Genomic DNA, 17,198 nt, shown 5'->3' with positions numbered 1-17,198 from the left:
AAACCGAGATACATGCCACTTAAAACTCTTTTTGACGTGAAAAAACTTGATGCATATAGTAGTTTAACTAAACAGCATTCAAGCAATAAGTGCACGTATAACAAATTCTCACTGTAGTTGTATGCACAAGTAAACCACGATTTTCTAGGTTGACTAGCATATATCGTAGTTACAAGTTGGACAAAATCACGAAATAGGTTCCTTTGTACAACTTGCATAACATTAAAGGTGGTAAAAACCAAGGTTACTCATACAGCCCGTGTTTAAAATGTGGCAGATGCTCCTATACGACTCATATGGAACCTTATGAATTAGGTGAACAGTTTCTCACCTCAAATAAATACAATACAAAATTTGTAGCAATTATAGCGAAAATGAAAACTTGTAAGCTTTTGATAATACGCTAAAAAAGGGTTTTCTGTTATAATATTAGCCCTAACTATAACAAGCTTATAAGAGTAATATATGAGACTTGGAGTTAACAAGAAACAATGGAATAAGGAAAATATAAGAATATGAACTTTTACTGATGCATTAAATCTATCAAGATACATGGTATTTATAATATCAAAAGAACTATTCTATATACTATTGGGAGGAGGGGACAAGAGTTAATAATTGGTGACAATAATGAAAATGTGTCATACACAAAAAAATGTCCGTGTTGGTGACAATAATGAAAATGTGTCATACACACAAAAGTGTCGGTGTTGGTGACAATAATGAAAATGTGTCATACACACAAAAGTGTCGGTGTTCATAACATTTTCATATTTTTCAATGACTCAAATTATTGTGGCAATGAGAAGCCACACAAAAAACATGCCCAAATGCAAATATCCATCAATGCAAACAACCAAAAACCATTAGCTCCTATTACTATTCACGAGTACCCACACAAATTCATTCACTCCTTAGGCTCCACCACACACAAAATTAGCAATGTTCAAGCAACTCTTCTCCGGAGTAATGCCGGATTCCAGCAAGAAGAAAAAGATCTTCTTAACAGTTTTTGCTACATTCCTACTTATCGCACTTATCGCGGCTGTTATCAGCATTGTGGCTGGAGTTAATAACTCCAAGTCCTCTAGCTCTACGTACGACAACTTAAGAGCATCAACTGCTCACACCATTGTGAAATCATCATGTAGTGTCACTCTCCACCCCGAATTATGCTACACCACGCTTTCTAGCGACCCTGATATTACTGAAAAGGTCAAAACGTCGAAAGATTTCATTGAACTAGCTATTAATAAAACAAAAGAGAGAATCCAAACAAACCACTTGATAATAAAGGGTCTTACAGCTAGGACGAATCTCACGAAACGTGGGAAAATCGCTCTTCATGATTGTCTGGAGATGGTGTCCGAAACATTGGAAGAGCTCGACGAAGTCATAGGTTACCTTAAGGCATATCCTACGAAAAAAGGAACTCGCCGACATGTTGAGGACATAATTACTCTTATGAGCACCACTATAACCAACCAGGTAAGTACAAAAATAATACCCATGACCTATTGGTCTAGCAATTTGGTTTTATTTTTTTGTAAAAAACTAAACTTATGGTTCGGTTTTAGTTTTGCATGTAATAAAAAACCAAAAAACGGAACCGAACCTGATTTATAAATTTTCATTTTTACTTTTTTTAAATAATTTATAAGAATTTAATAAACGTGCAAGTCAAATATTTTATTCCACATGTAAAATAATAAATTAGTTATTAAACTAATAACAAAATGATTTAGACACAAATTCTTTATTTCCAGTGCAAAATTTTCAAGCTCAAATGACAAAACCAGAAAAATCAAAACTGAACTGAACTCAAACCAAAACCGAACGGTTTTAAAATTTTGGTTTTGTATTAATCGAAAACTGACCCAAACTGAACTGTGCACACCCTTAAACGGCGGTTCCAATCCTAGCAAGGTTATGGGATTTCGGGGCGAAAAATTTGCTGTTAGAAAAAAAAACAAAAAAAATAAATAATATCATAATTATTTTTTTTCCATTCTTTGCTAACCAATTCTATTATCAGGAAACATGCATTGATGGATTCTCCCATGACAAACACGAAAGGACCCTGCGCGAATCAATAATTGACGGTGAGACCAATGCCGGGAAGATGTGCAGCAATTCTTTGGCCTTGATAAAAAACTTGACTGATACAGACAATGCAGACCAATTCAAGACAAAAACAAGAAAATTAATGAATGAAAACAATGCTGAAAACTGGCCCGAGTGGTTGTCCGCAGGCGATAGAAGATTGTTGCAGTCTGGGACTGTGAAACCTGATGTGACTGTGGCTGCGGACGGTAGTGGCAACTTTAGAACGATTTCTGCAGCCGTTGCGGCTGCTCCAACTAGAAGCTCAAAACGACATGTTATTGGAATAGCGGCAGGGGTGTACCGAGAAAACGTTGAGGTCCCGAGTAATAAGTGGAACTTGATGTTTTTGGGTGCTGGACAAAGTAGAACGATTGTCACGGCAAGCAGAAGCGTTGCGGGCGGTAGTACCACCTTCAATTCGGCTACTGTTGGTCAGTAGTTGCTTAGCGTATAGCCATCTGGCATTTAATCCTACACTGTTTAAAACAAAAGTTTATCAAGTTTGACTGTCTAGGTTAGAATGGTGATTCAGAACTTCAGATTCTGGCCAAATGCCGTTTTAAACTATAATATTCAAAGTTTGACTCCTTTTATGTCAGAACGGCAGTCCGGATATTGTTTAGATGGTTGTTCTGACCAATAATTTTCAAAGTTTGATTTTTTTTTATTATTTTTTGGCAACACAACCGTCTAACTTTACGATGTGAAATCAAATAATTTTCAAAGTTTGACTTTTTTTTTTCTTTCGAAATGACTATCTGATTGTTTTGTAGATTGTCTGACTTTTATGGTCAAAACAACCGTCTGTGGATGATGTAGACATGCAGCTATAACACAACCCATATGCTTAAACGTTATTTATTAATCATAATTTTCAAAGTCTAACTCCCATATGGCCAGAAACGTCATCCAGACATTTTTCAGACGGTTACTCTAACCAATAATTTTCAATGTTTGACTTCTTTTTTCTTTTCTAGTTTTTTTGGTCAAAACGATCGTCTGCATTTTTTACATGAAATTAGATAATTTTCAAAGTATGATGTTGTTTTGTCAAAACGCTCGTCTGGGTGTTTTGTGGAACGTCCAACATTTTTTTGTTAAAATGATCGATTATGGTCAGAAAGGTCATCCGGACATTTTTTAGATGGTTATTCTAACCAATAATTTTCAAAGTTTGACTTTTTCTTTTCTTTTCTTTTCTTTCTTTCTTTTTTTTTTTGTCAAAACGATGGTCTGAATTTTTTTATATGAAATTAGATAAGTTTCAAAGTTTTTATTTTGTTTTGTGTCAAAACGCTCGTTTGAGTGTTTTGTGGAATGTCCAGCATTTTTTTTGTTATAATGATCGTTTAAGTTTGATTTTTTTAATTTTTAAAGCAACCTTATGCTTAAACATTTTATATTTTTTATCAACCATAATAAGAAATGAAACATTGAAACCAAATAAAATGATTTCTAATTTAGTTAGCAATGATTTTTCTATTCTACATTTATATCTTGATTGATGAAGCATCATTGTCATACTAATGTCACACTTATTTATATGTACAAGCAGCTGTTGTGGGTGAGGGATTCCTAGCACGTGACATAACCTTTGAAAACAAAGCAGGACCATCGGGCCAACAAGCGGTGGCCCTACGGGTCGGGTCAGACAAGTCATCATTCTACCGATGTGGCATGATAGCATACCAAGACACCCTTTATGTCCACACCAACCGTCAGTTTTATGTCAACTGTTACATAGCCGGCACAGTTGACTTCATTTTCGGCAATGCTGCAGCCGTTTTGCAAGATTGCGACATCCATGCCCGCAAACCCGGGCCAAAACAAAAGAACATGGTCACAGCCCAAGGCCGAACCGACCCAAACCAAAACACTGGGATTGTGATTCAAAAATCAAGAATTGGAGCCACGTCGGATTTAAAACCGGTACAAAAAGACTTTCCAACGTACCTAGGGCGGCCGTGGAAGGAATATTCGAGAACGGTTGTAATGCAAACGACAATAAGTGATGTGATACATCCGGAAGGATGGTTTCCTTGGGACGGGAACTTTGCGATTAATACATTGTATTATGGTGAGTATCAGAACAACGGGGCTGGGGCAGATACGTCAAAAAGAGTGAAGTGGAAGGGGTTCAAGGTGATTACTAGTGCTTCGGAAGCTCGAGGTTTTACCCCCGGAAGCTTTATTGACGGTGGTAGTTGGTTAAAGAACACGGGTTTTCCTTACTCTCTCGGGTTGTAGCGTGTAACATTTTCGTTGGTGTCGAATAAATTGTTTGAATTATTGTGACATTCTGCTAATAAGCATTTGACGTTAATTCATGGTTTATTGTTGAGTGCAGTATGTATATAGACTCTTTTCCAGGGGCGTTTCTGATTTGGGTGGGGTGGGGGTGGGGGGTTGATGGTCCCAGGTCCGATCTCCTAGATAGGCCCGAAAATCGTAAAAAAGAAAAACTATATATTTATATATATATGTATATTTAAAAAAACTGTATTTTTAATAAAAGAAACAACACCAACCCATTTTTAATAAAAGAAATCAAAATTACTATTATATTATTTTTTTTTTAATTTAAGTTATCGAATTTATATTTTATACTTAAGGTTTATATTTTTACTGGCCTTTGATTCGAAATATTTTAACAATTCTCGGATGGCCATGCTCCTTTCTTGTGGGCTCCTGCCAATTTATTGAAGCCCGTAACTTTGTATCACATCAGCCCCGAATAAATATTAGTAAATGCGACCTAACACACATTTGTTTTTTATGTCATCCACTCCCACAATAAATATCGGATCAGTTCGGTTCATTTTATTATATATATTGTATAGTATAAAAGATAACTTTGAAGTCGCAGGGCCTTATATTGGGTCACTTGACAGCACTTTAGTGGTTGCAGACATTTTTTTTTTGGTTTCTTTGTTTAGCTATTGTACAGCAAGGAATACGACGTAAATTGACCGAATGTCAATTTTGTTTTTTTAGTTTCGGTACTATAACGAATGTTATGGAAGACAGCAATACGTATACGAATACGTTAAAAGTTAGAACCGTCAGCAGCCAATTCGTTAGTTTTGACCGGTAGTGACCAAAAGAAGACAGCTAAGATTAATAAAAACTAATATACCAAATATTTGTATAGTCTAAGAAGGAATATAGCGAAATTTTGAAATATGACGACAATGCCCTTTTAGTCTTCAAAACCAGTATAAAGCAAAAATAAAATTAAGAAACAAATTTTAAATTTCTGCTAAATAAACATTGTTTCCTTCATTTCATAACCAAACATTATTACAGAGAATATTTGACAATGTGGGATTACAATAAGTGAGCAAAGTGAACAAAAGACCAATATATACAAAACTAACCTTGAGTTTTTACGTTGTGTAGACAGTTTTCGGCCTTCCGCTTAGTATTTTTCGCTTTCCAACAACTTGTGTAGTTTTTGTTTTCTCATGGTGAACTCCAAGTTTTCGCATAATACTTGTAGTTTTCGCTCGCTTTTTGATTACTAATTGTTGTTTTTTCACTCCTTTCGCACAACATTTGTTTTTTAATCATCCGTATTTGTTTTCGATTCCCAATGGACTTTACACTTGCTTTTTTTTATCTTTTATTTTAATGTGCTTTTGTATACATGTGTGAAATTGACCCACCGCAAAACACAGATGATTACCCGTTAGTTATTTTATTAAAAACATGAAAAACATAGCCATTTTAAAAAACATATTCGAGAATAATATCGAAAGGAGTGAAAAATATAGAAACTAGTTATTTAAGTAAATAAAAACTATTCAAATAATTAAAAAATATAAAGTAGGATCAGGTTCATTCGTATAAACCGGGTTATACAAGGCCCAATAGTGATAAGTTTTATCCTAATTTTGAACTATGATGCTCATATTTTAATATGTAGATTCTAGAACACTCACGTCCTTATTAGTACGAAATGCTATCAAATTCGGTCATGCATATACCTTTTTCTTTTCAAAGATTTCTCTATACATAAGACGAAAGACTACAAGAAATCTAAATTACCCCTTGAAGTTTAGATCTTTACCAAATTGCCCATTGAGAATTTTCGTACTACTGTTATACTTTTCGTATTCGTCATCAATGGCGAAGGTTGCTTAGACCCGGCCCCCCTGTTTTTTTACGCGATAGAGTAAATTTATCCGTTTTCGTCTGAAATTTTTTATACGCAGTGTAAATTTAACTGTTTTCGGCTGAAAATTTTAATACGTAGGGTAAAATTTAGTCTTTTTTGGCAGAAATTTTTTATACATAGTGTAAATTTAGTCGTTTTCGGCCGAAAATTTGCGCATGGCCCTCTTCGTTTATGAAATTTTGTATACATTCTGAGCCCCCCCCGGTTGTCTTATTCCAAGCTTCGCCACTGTTCGTCATTCCAGTCCTTCAAATTGGTATCGCACGGGATCAGCACATAAGATAACAAGATGAGGGTGTGATGTTAACAATGCCTAATCCGAGTGTTGATTCTCATGCAAAATATGGCACAATAGTTTAATTTGTTTTTTTTTTTTTTTCCAAATACTGTCTTAAATAAAAATATAAAATTAACAAGATATTAAATATGATTATTTTTTCGTTGATGCCCTCAATGGAAATCTGATTTTATATAGCGGCCACAACACACAAGTAAACCCTAGAAATCCCATAATCACAAATCAAAATGTCAGACAACATACCACTCGAAATCGAAGAGGAAATCATCAAAAGGCTTCCTGTCAAATCGTTGATTCAATTCCGGTCGGTCTCCAAAACATGGAAGTCTCTCATCGGCAGCACAGATTTTATTATTAAGCATTACAACGGCCACCACGCTCAGGTGCATCATCTACTAGTAAAGTATGACTACCCTGATTATGATTATAAGAAAAAATATGTTTCACTTATTGATGATGACACTTTACACCAACAGACATTAGTTTCCCTGACTCTTCCCACGTTGGTTAAGAGGCTGCAAGGCCTGAGATGGTCGGCTGCTCTGACGGCTTGATCTGTTTGTACTGCCGCACTAACTCCTATGGCTATCTGAAGGGTGGTACAGTTGTTCTTTGGAATATTTCAATTAGAAAAGCTATTGCTATTGTTGTGCCTGATGTCATAGGACGTATATATGATTTTATATAGCGGCAGGTAAACCCTAGAAATCCATCCATAATCACAAATAAAAAATGTCAGACCACTCGAGCTCCAAGAGGAAATCATCAAAAGGCTTCCTGTAAAATTGTTGATTCAATTCCGGTCGGTCTCCAAAACATGGAAGTCTCTCATCGGCAGCACTGATTTTATTACTAAGCATTACAACGGCCACCACGCTCAGGTGCATCATCTACTAGTAAAGTATGACCACCCTGATTATGATTATGAGAAGGAATATGTTTCACTTATTGATGATGACACTCTACACCAACAGAAATTAGATTCGACCCTGACTCTTCCCACGTTGGTTAAGACGCTTGTATTGCCTAGGATAGTCGGCTGCTCTGACGGCTTGATTTGTTTGTACAGCCGCACTTCCTACGATCGCTGTACAAAGGGTGGTACGGTTGTTCTTTGGAATATTTCAATTAGAAAAGCTATTGCTATTGTCGTGCCTAATGTCGTAGGACGTATATATGAAAGTGCTATAGGTTTTGGAACAAGTAGAGTCATAAAAGGTTTGCAGGCTGGAGCAAATGACTTTTCCAAGAAGTTGCAATTAAGCTTTAGAAGTATACCTGCAAGCAAATTTAATCCAATCCAGAACAAGTAGAGTCATAAAAGTTTTGGACAAATGCAGTTATGTGCAGCTTTGATTCAAGTAGCACATTAGATTTTTAGTTTTGTTTGGTAAAAAGATTCCAGCTTTGCTGATCTTGAAGCGGTTCTTTTTCGATCTGAAAGTCCATTATAAATTCAATTAGTAGATACTAGTAAAGTAAGTTAACATAAACACTTGAGTCCCTCTAGCATAAGTCTCGGGTTTAAATCCAACTTTCGTAGTTTTTCTGTATTTAACACCCTTTGAACGCCATGTTTAACGGTGGGGATCTGTGACTTTTCTGGTAACAGGTTCTCACGATTACCAAAATATATTAGCATAGTTAGAAGGAACGGAGCAAAATTTTGAAATATGATTAACTCGTTAACCCGAAAATTCCCTTTTAAGCGTTCCAAAACAGTATGAAGCAAAGAATAGAATTGGGAATCAATAAAAGAAAATAAAGCAAGCAGAAAGAAGAAACAAACTGAAGCGGCCCATTGGGCTTAGGAACCGGTAGATAGAGGTGCACAAATAGGATTTTTCAAATACCTGGTTTCATGTATGGAACCGGGCTCGGGTATGACTGGGTATTGGAAAATCGCGGGTCGGATTTGGGTCCGGGTATTGCCTCTAAAAGCCATACCCTATGTATCGGGTTTGGGTCGGGTATAGACTATAGAACCGAGTATTCTAAAACTGGGTATTTGATTACCCTATTTTCGGGTATTGAAAAAACCCAATTTTCGGGTTTTTTTTGGGATTTTTCCGGGTATTGTCGGATATAGATTGGATTTTTAAGGGGTTGCACTTTTTAGGGTATTTTCATAATGTGTATTGTATTTTGGTTTATAGTGAAATATAAATTAAATTATTTCTGAATATCATAAATTAAATTGCTTTTGTAATGGATTTGTAAAATGTGATGAGCCCATGGGCCAATCCTACCCATTGAACTAATATAAGTCGGCTCAATTTTGACCTGGCAACAATATCTATTTTTACTTATTGTTTCTAAATTATAAGCCCAAATTTAGTAAAGGTATGGTATTCGGTATATGGTTTCACTCTTTTCGATACAATACTGATATTTTACCGATCTCATTCCTATTCCGAGGATCCGCCATCGTAATCTATCATAATTGTGAAACTATTAAGTTCTTATAGTGAAAAAATAATTTTGATTCATTAATTGTAGTTCGGATTAAGTCTATATTCCCCCTAAGAATCACTCCAAAGAAATTGAAGACATCATTATGTTTTTTTTTCCTAAGTTTCAAATTATAAAATAACAGTTTTGCTATTATATTATTTCTTTTGTTTTATCATATTATTTTATAGGCCCTTTTTGAGGCCACTTGCATAAAACACATTAAAAACGTAAATAGGGGAAGTCAACCAAGAAAATGCAAACTTTTTGTATTATTTTAATTAAAAGGTTGAATTTTAATAATTATAAGTAAGAAAAGGAGGTTTGGGATCTAATGACCTAACTTAACCACATTCACCTTAATTATAGTCATTAATTATGCATGATTAGCCTAATTCATTATTAAATTAAAGTTTTAATATAATATCTTCAATCATAAATGCCCTCATATACATTATAAAACTTCTGGCGATAATATATTTTTATTCTTATCTGCATATTGTAAAAAGTATATATAAACAACCTTCTTCCCCTAGCCCTTAACTGCATTTTAGAGTAAAAAAATTGACTCTCCCTTATAAGAATACAACGTAGAAAAGTTCAAAATCAAAATCTACTTTAAACTTTATCCTTTGTTTGCATAATCCAAACTTAATATGTGTCTTACTTTTCATGTCTTATATTTGTTTTGCATGTTATTTAATTGCATTTTACATAGTGTGCGATTTTATATTACACAATCTAAGCTTAAAAATTAAAATACAAGTGAAACAAGAGCACCCATAATAAGCCATTTTTGGTGTTCGATTTTGGCCAAGAACGCCCAAAATAAGATAGTCGTGGATTCATTTATTTTTTAGCATCTAACTTTACTAATAAAAGAAAATAACGAGGGTGATGTGGTAATACCACATTCATTCTTGGGCTAATCTCCTTTTTCATTCATTCTACCTATCCGTGGGTTATAAGCAAAACCATTTTGTTAAATATGTTATAATTTCCTTTCTAATCTTTCATCGCATTCATATTTATTCATGGGTCATGGATCAAAATAATTTTGACAAAAGGGTTGTAATTTCCTTTATAATTTTCTAATTTCTCATCTTATTTATCCTACATATCTATGGGTCATGGGTCAAAATAATTTTGACAAATAGGTTATAATTTTAATAAATGGATAATGAGTTATAGCTATCCATGGATAATGAGTCAACAATTTTAATAAATGTTGTATATTGTTGTAAACTTGTAATCGTTTATCTAATTCTAATTTCTTTGAGATTATAGACTTCTTACTATTTGTAATATATTTTATTTTCTTCTTACCTTTAATTTTATTCATTTATTTAAAAAAAAACATACCTTATTTATTTTTATTATTTAACAAATCCCGTGTAATACATGGGTTCAAAAGCTAGTAAAAATATATATATGTATAAATAGAAATACGTGGTTAAAATGAAAATGATAGTACTGATGTGATAATATTTTTGGGTTTTTTATTAGGCTAATTCTTTTTAAATGTTTTTTTAAAGAATTAATATTTTTTTATTTGACAATTGACTAAACACGCTTTTAAATGATTTTTTTACAGTATGATTAATGTGAATGGGCTGATAGTATTTAGAACAATTTATACTTTTATAAAATATTGAATATCTTAAAGACAAATAAGAAAATTTCAAATCAAAAATTTATTAATAAGTAAAATAATAGTATAAGATAAGCATCTTCATACAAGGTAAAGATCATATAATATTTATTGATGATATATTAGAATATATTTTCAAAAATATTTCATTTGATTTTCCTTGCGGTCCTTGTTTTGGGGACTAGCAAGTGCTATTTTGTGATTGAATGAAATTTACCTTTCAAAAAAAAAAACAACACATTCCACTTTGTATCTTGTTTACTTCTCTTTTTCTTTAATTATTCTACTTTTTCAATCCTTGAGTTTACCTCCAATACAAAAAGATCATGCTAAAGAAAGAATATCATGATCGTCAATGGGATTGCCTCACGAACAAACCCACGCCGCGCTACTTGGGGTTGTCTCACAAACAAGCTCAAACGCCAACCCTCTCTCCTCCCCTGTCATAGAACCTATTCTAGAGTGTCATCTCAATGGATGCCTCTTTTGCCTCTCTACTCTACACCGCCCACTTGGGTTCGTCACATGGTTTAGTTAGTTTCTTTTATCCTAATTTTGGCTTATATGCAGCTAAAGGCTATGTTTTTCTTCTTCCTAACTTACTATAGGTTGCATTAAGAATGTTTATTCAACTTTTATATATCCCCTCATATTCACCCAATAAAAAAAATCATAAATTAAACATATCCATTTTCAAACTATCATATGTGAGTTTAAATTGTAATGGAAAGAAAAGACTTGAATGGTTTATGGTTATATTATAATTTAGACAAAATGACAAAAGACGTCCTTTACGTTTGATCGTTTTTTCAGTAGACGTCCTTTAGCAAAAAAAAATAGCAGAAAACATACTTATGTATCAAATCCTTTTCACGTTAAGTCCTTTGGCTCTAACCCAGTTATTTGTTCTCGCTAAATATGAGGGTAGTTTCATAAATTCATATATTTTTTTAATAATTAAAATAATTAACCCCTCTCTCCCCCCCCCCTCCCCCACTATCATCTCAGATTACAGTCACCACCACCAATTGACCAAAACCATTCTTCCATCACCACCAAGACTCACCGCCACCTTGTTTTACTTCACCATCGTAGGGAGGACCTAGAAATCCATATCTGTTGTATGATGCGGCTTAACTGATACAGGAACCCATGGCACTAGAAGTGGTTCGCTAGAAAACCTCACTTCGTCGGAAACACTCCAGGTTGCCGGAAAACAGACCTTTGTGCCTGGGTTGAAAAGTACACACTCAATCCGCCCCAAAACCCTTCTCCGTTGCTCGATCTGAGCCTGGAATCATAGCCGCCACCGCTATCGTCATCGCACAGCGGCGAAACCCTAGTTCCTCGCCGGGAAGTGGAACAGTTGATACCACCGCCGTACCACCACGACTCGTCAACACTGTTCTGCTAATCACTCTTTTCGCCGGAGTTTCCATAATCATCATCAACAGCCCCCATATTCACAATTTCCGTCGCCGAAACCCTAGGTTACCAGAGAACGCACCAGCCATCTGAATCAATCGGATCTAAGGTAATGAACCGTCGATCTCGAAATATGATAGAACTCAAATACAGTTTGATTTCATTGATGAAACTTTAATTAAGCTTGTACAAACACCCGTAATCTATTGAGATTTGAATGGATTGGACTTTTCAGATCTTAGATTATTCCTAATCGATTGGATTGGTCTTTAAGCGGTGGTTTGCGGTGGTCCGGTGGTGGTGTGGTCTGTGGTGCAGGTGGATGGTGAAAAATTATCCCATATTTTTCAATTGTTTTTAGAACTGAAAAAACATGAAAATAGTGCTTTTCTTCGGAGTTTGAGAAAACTATTATATCGTCAACATAGACGGTACAATATTCTTCTAATCCTCTTAAAACGTTTTGCATATGTCGTTGAAATATGCTGGGTGCTTGTTTTAAACCAAAAGGAACTACCTTCCATTGATAATGTCCGTCTGGGCACGTAAATGCAGTTAATAACTGCGATTCTTCATCTAATAGTACCTGCCAGAAACCACTTTTGCAATCGAAACTTGAAAAAATGGTTTTGCCTCTTAAGAGGGTTAGTAACTCTTGCATACACGGGAGATTATGGCTATCGCCTTTAGTAGCTGCATTGATTGCTTTATAATTTACAACCATTCGCTTTTTTCCTCTTCTTTTTTCTGCCTCATTTTCAACTAAGAATGCAGGAGACATGTGAGGAGATTTACTTGGGACTATTAATTTAAGATTTAATAGTTCTTTGGTTTGTTTTTTAAACTCTTCCCTATCCTGGGGACTATATTTCATAGGTTTTACCCTGATTATAGTTTTTGGATCAATTAACTCTATTGATGCTTTCATCCATTTTTTGGATTTTTCAGGATCTATAGGGTTTTCTGAGCATACTTTCTCAAGTATTTCTTCAATTTTTTGATACTTTCTTATTTCTAGAAAATATTTTTCTTCAGGTTTTATAACTTCTTGAGTTATATTAGTACCTGGTATTTGTTTTGTTTTTGAATCTTTTTTCATAGATTCAAGAAATCCGGGCTTTCCTAATTGAAAGGCTTTGTTACTTTTTTAATCAAAATCATTTCTTGATTAAGATGAAAAGATATTCTATCAAGCCATTGGGTAAATGGACCATATAACTGACAGAAATTATTTCCTAAGAGTATATCAATACCTGATTCCTGTTGATAGATTGTTGGAATAATAAAAGGTTCTCCTGAGAAATAGACAATCAGATTTCTACAGACTTTATCCAACTTAATTGTTTCTTGATTGGCGATTGTTACATCAATGCTTCTGGGAGTATTTTCCCATAATTCATCGGGTATAACATGCTTGCTTGCGAGACATAGACTTGCCCCTGTGTCTATATAACAGTGTAGAGTTATAATTTTATATCCTTTTAGGAAAATTTTTCCCTTGATATAAATTGAGTTAGGATTAGTTATGTTTGAATATACTAACTCATTTTTCTTTTGAGAAAAAAGTAAAATATCTTCTTCCCAATTGATAATTAGATTTTTATTCATCCAGATTCTTCGGAAGAGAAATCTTCAGAGGATGAATCACTAATTATTTTTAATGAATATACTTGCATATAATCATCAAAACTATCTTCAGAGGGAAAATATCCATCTGTTTTTGCTATAGAGATAAGCTTCGTTTTCTCTGGAAATTTTTGTCTATTAGGACATTCGTCAGCATAATGCCCTTCCTCAGAGCATATCCAACATCTACATTTCTTTTTTCCTTGAGTACAAACCTTAGGTTTTTCTTTTGAGAAGTATTTACCAGGAGTAAATTTTCTCTTTTTATTTTTCCAGAATCTTTTCTTTGGTTTATACCTTTTTTTATATTTCTTTTTGAAATATTTTTTATCTTTTGTTTGCTCACAGCCGAAAGATAACTGTGGAATTTCTGCTAATTTCCTGCAACAGTTTTTGTTGAATCTTTTTAACTGTTTTTGTTTTTTAGAGAAATCACAATATGTAGCAATTTCTTCTTTAACAATTTTAGTAGCAAACCCAAGAGAATGCATTGTTAAACCGTTTTTCTCTTTATTCCATCTTTCTTTGGCTTTTTCACCCACGATTGGAATTTTCATTAAGTAGACTTCTACCCAAGAGTGGTATTCTCCTGTACTTAATTTGTATAAATTTGTTTCGAATAAACAGGTGAATTCGTCTAAAAGACAGATGTCACATAACTGTGCTCTTGTTAAATTTTGTCTTGCTTTTTCAAGCAATTTCTGGTTTTCTAGATCTTTATTAGAAAAGAAATCAAGGCCTAAAAACATAGTGTATAAGGCGTTAATAATTTGTTCAAAAAGATCAATACCATCTAAATCCTCATTCCATGAGGTTCCTTTGATAAAATCTTGTATTATTCCCGCGGACTTATGCTCTATTAGCAATAACAAGGTTCTAGCATTAGAGAATTCTTCTTCATTAGACTGAATTATCAGGCTAATTTCGGTATTCCATTTATCAATTACCTCTTTTCTTTTTTCGAGGTCAAAGATACAGTCAATTTTTATAGTGTCAATGGCAGTAGAGCTTCCATTGTTAGCACTAGGTATTCCCTTATGATATGGCATAGAGAATTCAGCTTTTGCTTTTTTATAGCGAGTTCTATCATAACTGGTACTAGCTTGATGCATTCTAGTATTTTGTTTTGGAATTTCATCTTCTTCTGAAGAATCTTCTTCCTCTTCTGTTTTAGGCTCTGGAATAACCAAAACTGTTTCTTTTGGGAAATATTTTTCGTTCAAATTTTTATTTTCAAAATTTTTTTTCTCACATTCATCTTCACTTAAAGACAAAAGTTGAACGAGTTCATTAATTTGATCCACTGGAAGGGTATCTAATTGCTCATCAAAAACTTGTTCTAATTTTTTCGTAATAGAATTCATTTTGACTTAAGCTGTAGAAAATATAATTTCTTTTTCTTCAAGAACTTGTAAATGATTCTTAATATCATATAAGGCTGAGAATTCTTTAGCAAGATTGTTAAGCCTTTCATGAGGATCCATATTGATGTCGTTTATCAAGTAATGAATTCTTATTTGTATGGAGTGAATGAGTATTCTATATTCATTCTTTTTAGATTGAATATTTCTAAAGGCTATTTTTAAATAATTTTTTATCATTGCCTTATTTTGACTTTTGAAGGTCTTCTTCATTAGAGTTAAAAGGCCAAGTTAGCGCGTTTGGACTTTTGGAATTTCCTAATGATGGATTTCCCACGTTGAAGTTAGGAAAAGAGTATTTCTGAGATTTTTCAGAAATTTTTTCTTTTTGCCTTACGGATGTTGAAGGCTGCGTTTTTTCGTGATTATCAATTTTTTCTAAGACATCTTTGATAATTTTTGCCGCAATGACTTCTAAATTTTCTTTAGCCATGTTGTCTATTTTATTAATTAATTCTTTAATTAATTCTTCTATTTTTATGAGTGAACTCATATTATTCTTAGAGAATATATGTTTATTTATGCTTCAATTTCTTCTTCTAAAGTGGCTATAGTATTTAAAATTAGTTTTGAGGATATTATATCCCAACAACTTCTTTTAAAATTTCACCGTACTTATATATCCTTTCAGACATAGACCTCATTAATTGAAGTTCACTGTTACCAGCTTCTCTTAAATGCGAAGAGGTTCCTGCATAACTATGTCTTGGTTTAGACGCAAGTATTTGTTTGTTTCGAGCAATATCAATTGCCCAGTTTTCTCGTAACTGTGAAGGTTCTGAAAACTTACTTCCTTCTACGGTTCCGATTTCTGAAAATACATCTTCTATAGTTATATTCTCATTTTCTTTATACTCAATTGAATGAGTACTATTTGTTAAAGCATATGAGATTAAATAATTAATCGTAAATACTTTATTTCCTGGTTCCATCAGGTCGGTTCTTTCACACTGATGTATGAAACTTAAAGTTTTATCGAAATCTTTTGAATCTCGATGTAAGGCAAATTTAGGATAAACAGTAAACATAAATTTACCATATGCTAAATTTCCTTGTATAGCTCCTAGGAGAGCGTCTTGTCTATTGATAATTCTATTATCAACTAAAGCCATTTTTATTGGAAAATTAATTCCATCTCTAAATTGTGCTTTTAGGAGAATTTTTACAGCTCCTATATGTACCATAAAGAGGGACTTTCTTAAATCTGGTTTTATTTGCAAAAGTCTTTTTGCAATTTCTCCCTTTGTTAGAAGTGGTAAATACACTTCTCCAGATGTATTTCTTATATCCATTGAGATTTCTTCCGTGTTGAAACAATAGAAGATTTTATTTTTTCTAGTAAAAGCTCTTGAAACAAGACTTTGTAAATTATTAGATTGGTTAAAAACTTGCTTGGAGTTAAGCTTAAATTTAAGCTTGTTAATTTTTGATAATTGATCAGAATTAATCATGTAATCTGATGAAAAACCTTTTTCATTTTCACTGAAATTTATTATTTCAGTTGTTTGTTGTTCTGATTCTTCAGAATTTTTTGAAAACAAAAGTTTGTTTTCCATTTTTAAAGAGTTTCTATACACTCTTATTTTTAAAAAAAAAAGCAACGAGGCTCTGATACCAAATATTGAATTTACCAAATATACCAAATATATGGATCATATTTGCGGATTTTGAAAAATATTTTGTTTAATGAAAGATATATTTCTTTTGGTAAGGAGAAACATATATAGAATCATTTGAAGTATAATAACAGCAGAAATAAATTTATACCTTTCAATCTGTAATCAATCTATCTTGCTCTTGTAAATTCTAATCTTCTGCAAGTGACCAATCCAACAACACCATGATTTCCCTAACGCCCTCTTGGCTAAACGGTACTCTCCTTGGAGGCTACATAGGATTCCAGGTTTTACAGGATGAAAACTTATTATGAAGAAGATAAAGGAATAAGATTTAAAAGGATATTTTTATTTCATAACTGTTTTTCCCGAAGGAAAAACTTCTTGATATCTACATTGTTTCTCCTTTAAGGAGATTTACTCACAC

General features: G+C 33.4%; 3 protein-coding genes across 3 annotated transcripts; 2 read left to right on the top strand and 1 right to left on the bottom strand.

Moving 5' to 3' along the window:
• Positions 1 to 942: 942 nt before the first annotated feature.
• On the top strand, positions 943 to 4,353 carry LOC143592471 (pectinesterase-like). Its single transcript, XM_077072381.1, has 3 exons — positions 943 to 1,488; positions 2,036 to 2,537; positions 3,662 to 4,353. The coding sequence occupies exons 1-3, from the start codon at positions 943 to 945 to the stop codon at positions 4,351 to 4,353; spliced, it is 1,740 nt and encodes a 579-aa protein (XP_076928496.1).
• Positions 4,354 to 6,808: 2,455 nt separating this feature from the next.
• On the top strand, positions 6,809 to 7,894 carry LOC143592467 (putative F-box protein At1g47790). The gene is made up of 2 exons (XM_077072377.1): positions 6,809 to 6,964; positions 7,463 to 7,894. The coding sequence occupies exons 1-2, from the start codon at positions 6,809 to 6,811 to the stop codon at positions 7,892 to 7,894; spliced, it is 588 nt and encodes a 195-aa protein (XP_076928492.1).
• Positions 7,895 to 15,733: 7,839 nt separating this feature from the next.
• LOC143592466 (uncharacterized) lies at positions 15,734 to 16,267 on the bottom strand. The gene has a single exon (XM_077072376.1). The coding sequence runs from the start codon at positions 16,265 to 16,267 to the stop codon at positions 15,734 to 15,736; it is 534 nt and encodes a 177-aa protein (XP_076928491.1).
• Positions 16,268 to 17,198: the final 931 nt, after the last annotated feature.

This window comes from Bidens hawaiensis, unplaced genomic scaffold (genome assembly GCF_021521415.1).
Source record: "Bidens hawaiensis isolate Kalapana, Puna unplaced genomic scaffold, B.hawaiensis_p1.1 tig00040815_1, whole genome shotgun sequence".
In the NCBI taxonomy this organism is placed as follows: domain Eukaryota; kingdom Viridiplantae; phylum Streptophyta; class Magnoliopsida; order Asterales; family Asteraceae; genus Bidens; species Bidens hawaiensis.
Note: the sequence above shows the minus strand (reverse complement) of the source record. Positions and strands in the feature narration are given on the sequence as shown.

Bases quoted from the DNA above. Each gene is read 5' to 3' on its own strand.
- LOC143592466 (XM_077072376.1), bottom strand. From the start codon at position 16,267: ATGGCTTTAGTTGATAATAGAATTATCAATAGACAAGACGCTCTCCTA.
- LOC143592467 (XM_077072377.1), top strand. From the start codon at position 6,809: ATGTCAGACAACATACCACTCGAAATCGAAGAGGAAATCATCAAAAGG. The intron at 6,965-7,462 runs GTGCATCATCTA...CACCACGCTCAG, and splicing joins ACAACGGCCACCACGCTCAG to GTGCATCATCTACTAGTAAA.
- LOC143592471 (XM_077072381.1), top strand. From the start codon at position 943: ATGTTCAAGCAACTCTTCTCCGGAGTAATGCCGGATTCCAGCAAGAAG. The intron at 1,489-2,035 runs GTAAGTACAAAA...TTCTATTATCAG, and splicing joins GCACCACTATAACCAACCAG to GAAACATGCATTGATGGATT. The intron at 2,538-3,661 runs GTCAGTAGTTGC...ATGTACAAGCAG, and splicing joins CTTCAATTCGGCTACTGTTG to CTGTTGTGGGTGAGGGATTC.